The sequence below is a fragment of the Beta vulgaris genome, chromosome 3, assembly GCF_026745355.1.
Source record: "Beta vulgaris subsp. vulgaris cultivar EL10 chromosome 3, EL10.2, whole genome shotgun sequence".
Classification (NCBI taxonomy): domain Eukaryota; kingdom Viridiplantae; phylum Streptophyta; class Magnoliopsida; order Caryophyllales; family Amaranthaceae; genus Beta; species Beta vulgaris.
This window is the reverse complement of record NC_079204.1, coordinates 17,885,826-17,895,723: the sequence shown is the minus strand read 5'-3', so window position 1 is coordinate 17,895,723 and position 9,898 is coordinate 17,885,826. Positions and strand designations below refer to the sequence as shown.

The 9,898-nt window shown below is 34.6% G+C and overlaps 1 protein-coding gene across 1 annotated transcript; it reads right to left on the bottom strand.

The window, feature by feature from the left end:
- Window positions 1–258: 258 nt before the first annotated feature.
- LOC104889055 (polygalacturonase) lies at window positions 259–4,600 on the bottom strand. The gene is made up of 4 exons (XM_010674195.3): window positions 4,049–4,600; window positions 1,252–1,541; window positions 797–1,025; window positions 259–624 (listed from the first exon to the last, which is right to left on the bottom strand). Exons 1-4 carry the CDS (start codon window positions 4,502–4,504, stop codon window positions 406–408), a joined length of 1,194 nt encoding a protein of 397 aa, XP_010672497.2. The 5' UTR covers window positions 4,505–4,600; the 3' UTR covers window positions 259–405.
- Window positions 4,601–9,898: the final 5,298 nt, after the last annotated feature.

The following is a 9,898-nucleotide window of genomic DNA, read 5'->3' as shown; positions in this document are numbered from 1 at the left end:
AAATTCTACAAAGAGAACACCAATAGAATTATTGTTGCCATATAAGTTCTTTAATTTAAATTCTTTGAAATTAACAAAGAACGCATCCAATCACCACATATTTACAAGTCTGATGTCAAACGTGCTCGCAACTTGGACAGTTGGAGGCATGTGCCACGCGCACTAGCTAACTTAATCACGATAATCTTACAATCCAAGACATTGATGCCTTAGCAAATTGACTATAATCAAGAAAAATCGTATGAAAAACAGAAGAAAAAAAAAAACTATCATCCTAAAAGTAAATATATATAGATATATATTCTCCTGTTATAAATTATAACAGCAATTAGTGGAATACCCTCCACCTCCTTAATAAGGGAAGAAGGATTCAACAAGAAGAGGAAGAATAAGATAACAATAATCCTACAAGCAGCTTTTAGGCTGTACTAATCCGTAGGTTAATCCACCAGCGTACGAACAGAGTGAAGTAGCTGGTTGGTTGTTGTAGGTCAGTTTTACATTCTCTAATCTTAGCCCTGTACAATGATTTTTTGCACTACAATCAAACTTTATAGCAACCGGAGTAGCAGATGATCCATGAATATCTTGGTACTTAATGCCATCAATTCTTATTCCTGAAACCTGTAAATTAAAATACATCAGCAAGTCAATTAAGATATATATATTGTCCTCGTTTAGATTTAGTTGTCACGCTTGTTCAAATCATCTTATTAGCTTCACTGAAAATTATGCACGGAAGTTGTAAATACTATGATTTTCAGAAAAGTAAATTTACGCGATTTAAATTGCTCACCTTTCCTGGGCAACCCTTGTTCCCCGGACAATAATTTTGATCAATAATGATAGGATTTTGAGCATTCACCATAGTGATATGTTGGAATAACACATCCTTTACAAAACCGTTGCTAGGTCTTCCCCAAGATTTAATTCTTACACCATTTTGAGTACCTGTAAATGTCGCAGTCTTTACTGTGATATTCTGGACTCCAGGCTCATTCATGTCCTTACCTAGGCTTCCAATGCTACAAATTTATGATAAGAAAAATATCTTCAGTTACAAATTTATGATAGTATTATATCTTAGAATTTGAAGTAAAAGACTTTAAGAATCTGATACTTCTTCCGTTCTCAAATATGTGGAACACTTCTCCAAGAAAGCTTTCACATAAAATAAAGAAGTGTTTCATTTATTTCATAACGGCATAAGTATATAATTAGATAATACTTTGTACAATATTGAGAAAATACCTTATGCCATGACCAGGTCCGCATCTGATGTTTTCCATCCACATGTCAGTCGTACCAGCACCAATTGAGATGCAATCATCCCCGGTACGAATATGAGTACTTTGAATTGTTACACCACTTGATAATTGTACGTGAATACCATCTGTATTTGGACTTGTGCCAGATGCTGATACAGTGGTGCCTTGGACTTTCACATTCTTACAACCGACAAATACGATGTGGTACAATTGGCTATCTAGTGATGTTAATCTTTTTATCATTATGTTTCTTGAGTTTGTGAACCCCAAGTTCTGCACATACCATAACAACAATCATAAGCACTCTACAATTACTAAGCAAGCATATATGAGCAGCTGAAGAATCAAATACTGCATATATTATCCAAAGGGCAAAGGCTAATCCATCATAAATATTTACATAAAAACATTTATTGTTCACTTCATATATACAACCAGGGCTGCAGAACAAAATTGCTCACTTCACTTGATTTTTACCAAACTTATTAAAACTGTTATTTCTGAGGGAGAGGTCGTAGCTCAGTGGAGTACCATTCCGAATTCCAAGGCGTTGCTCAGGGTTCGAATCCTCATCCCCACAATATGTTGGGCATTTAATTCTAAACTGTTTAGCCTTGTTCCCAGCCTCTGAGCTGGTGTGCCCTGCAGGCTAGGGGTTGGTCTTTGGATCAATTATCTTTCCTAATAAAAAAAAATAAAAAAATAAAAAAAAATAAAACTGCTATTTCGTAATTTTCTATGTGAACTCTTCTGTTGGTCAGACACATTTTTATGATTAACTTTGACTTTAAATTATTTTTACGAGGAGTTGAAAGATCTAAGCAAGTTAACTTACAGCTATAATAAATATGTATAAGTTTAAATGAACCAAATCAGGTGAATAAATTGTACCTTTATAAAGTATAAAAAATGAGGTGGTCTATGAACTAAAATAATTGGAATTAGTTATCTAACGCAGAGTTGTGACGTGTGAGTTGTGAACTTGTAAATTTTGTAATTATGGAAAAAAGTGACTCTACATAAAGAAAACTTAAGAAGCACAATTGACAAAACAAATAAGACTGATATTCTTTTTATAATAACATTAGTACATGTTAAGACTCAGTTATATTGATTCTCTTAAAATTGAATACTTTGTTTTTTGTACCCAATCACATGGTTTCTCAGGTGAAATCTATGTGTTTCACTTGTATTTGGTTGCTATACTGCTATTCTATAATGTTATAGTTGATTACACCAGATTAATATCGTGTTGCAAACCGTGCAATCTGGATCAGGTCACATGTAAAGCTACTCTCTATTATACCATTTTTAACGGTAGTCCTAAACGCAACTATAGGTAGATTTAATTAGTAATTAAGTATATTCTGATAGTATTTTAACAATGACTTGTGATATGCCATAAATAATTAACTGATTAGCAACTCTAATTTGTAAAATTGGGATAATAATCTGAACAAAAGAACGACAATTAATGTAAGACAGATACAGTAATTCCCTGCGTTAATTGGTGTACTTCTCTTTCAGGAGAACAAATGAAATTTTGCAAAAATAAAAAAAGTATGACAAAAGAATATTTGATTTTGAAAAATGTAAAAGAAGTATTAAAATATTGAAGGAGAGAGAAATATATACTAAGTAGGAGAGTTTATCTTGTAGGAGACCGTCTACTTTTAAATTTAAATTAGGCAATGATAACCCCAATCATATTAAAAAGAGAATTAGTCCAATAGTGACTAGGATAATTTCTTTTGACTGACTAGCCGTTTAATCCATTTAGGCTCTATTTGGTATTACTAGCTGAAAATAAACTGAAACTGATAAGTTAAAGATGAAGGCTATGTTTGGCAAAACTAACTGAAATGGAGCTGAAATTGATAAGGTGGCTGAAACTGATTAGGTAGCAGCTGAAACTGTTAAGGTGCTGAAATTGTTAAGCTAGCTGATTACATAAGCTCTTTGGTAATATTATTTATGACTGTAGCTGAAATATCTTTTTAAACTTAAAAACATAAAAAGAAAATATATTTTTAGGCTTAAAAAGATAAAAAGAAAATAATAATAATAAAAAAAAAAATTAGCACCTGATCTCAGAAGCTATATTTTACTCCAACTCAATTTCAATCAAATTTTGGACTTAAATTTTATTTAAGTTCCTCCACCAAACACCACTAATCATACAAGGTGACTTAAAATTGTAACACCTTATCATTTAAGTCACCTAAAATGTTTCCCCAAATAGAGCCGAAACTGATAAGGTGCTAGAACTAATAAGGTAAGCGATTAGTTTAACTGTTTGACAAAATTAGTTGATTAAGTTGTAAATTATTAAAGCAAAAATAGTTGTTGTCAAAATTTTGGAAAGGTTTTCCAAAATTTCAGACACCTAATTTTGAAAAAGTAAATTTTTTAACTTATCATTTTTAGCCATTTGAAATTTTATTTTAGGTGCTCTCCAAACACTACTAATTATTTTAGCACCTAAAATATGTTAGCACCTTATCATTTAAGGTAGCTAAATGCTTCCCTAAACAGAGTCTTAGTGACTAGGTCTATTTTTATATTAAAATTAGACCGACTCTTTTAATAATTTTTGTAGGTAGGAAGGTTTTGAGTGCATTGTCAAAATAGATGGTGAGATATGAGGTTGAAAAATATAAAAAGTTATATGATTAGTTACCATAGAAGAAAAAAGTAAAAGTGTAACAATTAAATAGACAAATGAAAAAAAAAAGCGTAACAACTAAAAAAATGAAGGTAGTAGATTTAATTTGACTCACCGTGACACCACTTGGACATCCGCCTTTGTGAGACATCTTACAAGCCCACAAATCAGAACCTTGGCCATCTAGTACACCACCGTGGATGGATACTCCGGTGACATACTCGAAAGCAAGCCAAGTGTTGGCGTTTCTAAGAGCCTGGAAATTCGAGGGGGCGACAATGGTGCCTCTAATATCAAAGTTAACACCTCTGTTTTTGCACTTTGTCCCTGAAAATGTTATCGCCTTTTGAATTAGAAACCGGCCTGAAGGTACGTGGATCGTAGTGCGGCCTGTAGATCCACAGGCCGCGTCCCAGGCATTCAAAAATGCCTGTGATGAGTCTGTTTTCCCATCAGCTTTCGCTCCGAAATTGGCCACATTGTATATACTACTACTTCCTCCTCTAGCTGCTGCATTTAGAAAATAGTTTAGGAAATAGAATGTGAAAAGAATGAGTGTGAAAGTTCTCATTTCTCTCAAGTATTTTCTAAAACGAGAAAATGAAGAGGTTTTGGTGTGTTAAGAGCTAGAATGGGGTTGAGTAAGGGGGATTGCATATTTGCATTGAATGGTTTTTATAGGATTTTGAAGGTTGAAAGAGAACAAAGGATCGCCCATTTATTTTCCTTTTTTGTTTTTAAAAGATAGTTTAAATACTTAAATACTGAAATGCCGAAAATGACCTTGGGCGGGAGTTGAAAAGTTAGTTAAAATAGATGAAAAGAGAAAATAGTTAATGCCGTATCATTAACGACTTACGGTTACGTATCCACATGGAAAAGTAAACTACAATGCAGCTTTGGTGTAAACAAGGTACGTAGAGCGCCGCAAATTGACCTTTCGGTATTTCTGTTATGGGCTATGGCGTCGTCCCTTTAAGAGAAATCCTATTTGTAATTTGGTCATTATTTATTAATGTTTTTTAAATGCTATACTATATGTAAGTATTTTAATCTTTCTTATTTACAAAATAAAGGTAAATTTAGATACGGTTTCTTTTAGTACTAAGTACTCCCTCCGTCCCATAATATAGTGCTCACTTTTCATTTTTCACAAGAATTAAGGAAAATGAAAAGAGTTTTAGGATTTCACAAAAATATATATTTAAGTAAATGTTTATTGGGTGTTTTTGTCTTGGAACTAGTTTTTTTCTTCTTTTTCCTTTAAAATAAAATGAAAGAGCAATAAATATGCCTTCGAATGATGTAAAACAATAAATAGGGGCACGTATTTTAAAAGAAAGTAGGGGTATTTTGGAAAATTTTATGTAGAAATGAAGGATAATTTAGTCCAAACAAATTGATAAAAAAGAAATAGGCACAACATTTTGGGACACCCAAAGAGGAATGCAAGCACTATATTATGAGACGGAGGGAGTAATAATTATTCCCAAAATGTCGCCGCACCCATAGTGTGCATAAAAAGGTAGTATATATATATATATATATATATATATATATATATATAGCCCAAAGCAAAAACATGCTATATGTAATCTTCCCTCTCCCTACAAAATCAAATGAGACATATTAAACAATAAAAATGTCTGTTTTAAGACTCGAACTCATGACCTCTCATTTGAGATACTAATGCACTAATCAACTACTATACAATTACTTTTGGGCCTTGTGGGAAAAAAAGACATTTGAAGACAAGATAAGTAAACTATTTTTAGAACTATTAAATAGAAATTTATGTATTTATACTCATTTAGCTAATGCTAATAATAGCGTCTTCTACCTCTGAGTACTCTTATATTAAAACAAAATGATTTTTTCACCAAATACCCACGACAGATAGCAAAATTCACCATATACCCTCAATGTTTCAAGTATTCACCATATACCCCTAATTTTCCAAAATTGTTCACCAAACACCCTTTTTTTAACGGACGTTAGGTTGTTGTTAACTTTATTTACAATATTGCCATCATTAACCCCTAACCCCTAATTCTGACCCTAATTTTATCCCTCCCCCAAACACTAACCCACCCAGCCCATCACCCCTCCCAATCCCCTCTACCCCCAGGCCCACCCCCACCCCTTCCTCTCTCCTCCATCGATGTATCCCCCCTCCCCTCCATTGTTGCATCCCCCCTCCCCTCCCTCTTACCTCTGCCGCAGCCCCTACCCCCTCCTCCTGCTAGCCCCCTCCTCTTACCTCTGCCGCAGCCCCTACCCCCTCGTAGTCTAGAAATTTGAACCCCCCCCCTCTTGAAGTTTTTGCAGTGATTCTCAGATCTTAGGGAGTTTGTGTGAGAGGAGATAGAAGGTGTGAGAGGAGATAGAAGGTGTGAGAGTAGGGGAGCGTTTTTGGGGAGTGCACAAGGTGGTCAGAGGTTGGGTGGTAGTACGGTCGTTCGATTTTGGGCAGATGAAAAAAGAGAAAGGGTAGGGGTGGGGACTAGGGAATTCGAAGGGGATGGGTAGGGGTTAGGGAAATGTGGTGGAGGGCGAGGGCGAAATCAAGGTGGAGGAAGAGGGGGTAGGGAAAATCAACGATGGAGGAAGAAGGGGTGGGGAAATCGACGGTGGAGGAAGAGGGGTGGAGGAGGGGTTGTTGTGGCTGTCGGTAGGGGTGGAGGGGGAGAGGGTGGGGTGGGGGTTAGCAGGGGGTTAGGGTTAGGGTTAGGGTTAGGATTAGGGGTGGGTTTGGTTTAGGGTGTAGGATTAGGGTTAGAATTAGAGTTAGGGTTTAGGGTGTTAGGATTTTATGGTTAAAGGTTAATAGTGGCAATATCATAAATAAAGCTAACGAGGATTTAACGTCCATGAGAGAAAGGGTATATGGTGCACAGTTTTCAAAAGTCAGGGGTATATGGTGAATATCTGAAACATTGAGGGTATATGGTGAATTTCGCGATTTGTCAGGGGTATTTGGTCATTCAAATTTTTATAACCTTCATAATTAGCACTACTACACACCATTGAATTGTATCGATTATGTTTTTATACGTTAACCTAAATTCAAGAACACGATTGTATTATATATATATATATATATATTTTTGGTAAGTAAGTGTACAAGCTCCAACAACAATAATACAATCTAAGCTTGACCAAGCAACAAACCAACCAGACACACTCTATACAGTGTATGAAGCTCTGCCATCAAGAGAACAAACACAATTTACATCCTATCAAACCATCGCCCATCAGAAGCTTTCAGCTTCTTTGGCAATCTATCCTGATTTCTCTTCTTAACTACAAGTTTAATCCTTTCTACACTATTATGCACACTTCTAATATGCATATTCCAGATAGCATTATTACGTTCTTGCCACACAATATAAATTGTTGCAGCAAGACTTGAATACATTATCTGTTTCCTGAATTTACTCAATTTTGCTCTTCTCTGAATCCAAGCAAATAGTTGTTTGTAGTTCCTTATAGCAGGGCGGATCCCCAACCAACTCTTGATGCCTTGCAATGACCCGGGATTTCGTCCGGTGCAACAACTAGTTATATATTTATATATATGTACTATCTGAAATCGAGGGTTATATTGATGAAAATTTATATTATTATTTAATATATAGAAAATTTAAAAAGGAAGCGTAAGATCATTTCCTGAGCACAATCAATACGTAGAACCTTTTTTTCCACTTCTCTCGAGTTTTTTATTTAAGCTTCCAATGTACATTGGTAAATAATCGGAAAATTATCGCTCTGGACAAAAACTACTAGTTATTACTCATGTATAATCAAAGATATTAAGAGTATAAAACGTGCATTAACAAGCGTGTATCGAAGAATGAAATATTTTTTTGGGATACAGGGAGTAGTTGGTATGAATCAAGACCCTACCTTGATTGTGACTTTTATTTCTACTCGAAATGTGCTTATTGTACATATTTTGTTTTAAGACTTAGTCGTAATTTTTTTTAGTGTGAAACGTAATTGACCTCAAAAAAGATCCTTTGAGAAAAAGAATCCAAAATGTCTTATTGTACCTTTTGTAACATTCTAAAATATCATCAAATTGTAATTTTTTACATATTTTGCTATCCCAAGATCTAGTTAGTTTTGTTATCCAGCAAAAATCTTAGAACATCATTGAACTCAATCTCTTGGAGAAATGCATTTATGATAAAGTCATTTGTCCATTTCCTTAAAATAAAACAGTTCAATACTAATATTAAACTATGAAATATATTGAAACTAAGATTTGTAAAGCCTGTTGTCAATACAATTAAACTTCTTGTTGGTATCTGGTTTAGATAACAAAACTAGTTCTTGGACCCGTGCAAACTGCACGGGGACTTTTTAGTAATTTTTTTGTTGGCTAAAATCATTGAACAAATTAATATACAACATAGACGTGATAATATTAGGATACATAAAAATGTATCATCAATTTAGTAACAAATTCAATAGCTATTTTATTCGAAAGAAAGTTAATAAGGTAATATACTTAAGTGATGAATTTAAAATTAATAAATAACAATTTCTATAAATATCATTAAAATAATTTACATTAACAAATTAGGCAACTATCTTCATTAGTCATTACTTAAACATTTGGAAACACTTCTTTGTACACCACGTTAGTGGTAATATTCGACTTCGCTCGATCTTTATCACAGATTAGAATCTTCAATCCTTTTTTGCTCGTAACTCTTGAAAATTGCCACATAAAATTGTCCATGGCTAAAAACCGGCCTAGGAAGATATAAACCAAGATGAGATAGAGGTTGCCCTTGGCTTTTATTAATTGTCATTGCAAAGCAAACAACCAAAGGAAATTGTCTCCTTTGAAACTTGATAGGAAATTTTGTTCCATCATATGAGGTTAGTGTCATTTGAGGAATAAACACCTTGTCACCTACGTTACTTCCAAATATGACTACAGCTTCAACGATGCGATTATCAAGGTGTCTGACAACCAAACGCGTACCATTACATAACCCAGAAGTTTGGTCAATATTCCTGAGAAGCATTATCGGTGCCCCGACCTTTAGTCTCATATTATGATTTGGTAACCCAAAGCATTTGATTGTATTAAGGAATTCGGTTAAATACATTTCATGTACTCCAAAGTTTGCCTCTTCTTTTGAAATTGCATCAGAACTAAGGTAAGTTCTTTCTTCACCAGGCAATTTGGACAACACATGATCGTTAACCGTCTCAACAATGTCATGTGTTGGCGCAAGTATGGCTCTCTCTTGGAAATAAGTTGCTTCCCATAAATGAGCTTCTAGGTCAGGATATGTGATGTCGACTACGGCCGCGATAAGGTCATCTCCTCCATCAATCAGTATATTCTCAGGTATTTCTACACAACCCTCCCCGTCATTAGGCTATCCCGCCTCCCCATCCCCAATATTTAATATCCACTCTAAATCTCGAATTTCAACTACATCTGTGATGTTGGACCCTGGCCTCATACGCATATTTTTTGTTAGTGTGAGCACTCGGCAAAAATCCCTCAAGTAGGAGCTATTGATTGTAGAGAAGACAATGTCTTGTCTGTTTCCTCCTGGGACAACAGGTAATATTTGTTTAACATCACCAGCTAAGACCATTACCTTGCCACCAAACAACAAATCTTTGTTCATGGGATTCACAGATTGCATAAATCCTTTAGACTCCTATCCAAAGCTTCAAAGCAGTATTTATGCATCACTGGTGCTTCATCCCAAATAATAAGTTTTGTCTTGATAAGCAGAGCTGCTAAGTCTGATCCTGCCTTCATACCTACACACGTGGAGTTCTCATATAATTTAAATGTGTGTATTGATATGTAATATTATTAATATTATATGATTTATCTATTTTTTTGTTTTTAATGTAAATCGAATATAATATACATAAGGAAAGTTCCACAGGATATTTGTTAATCATTCAAGCAAAAATGGGTTTACTT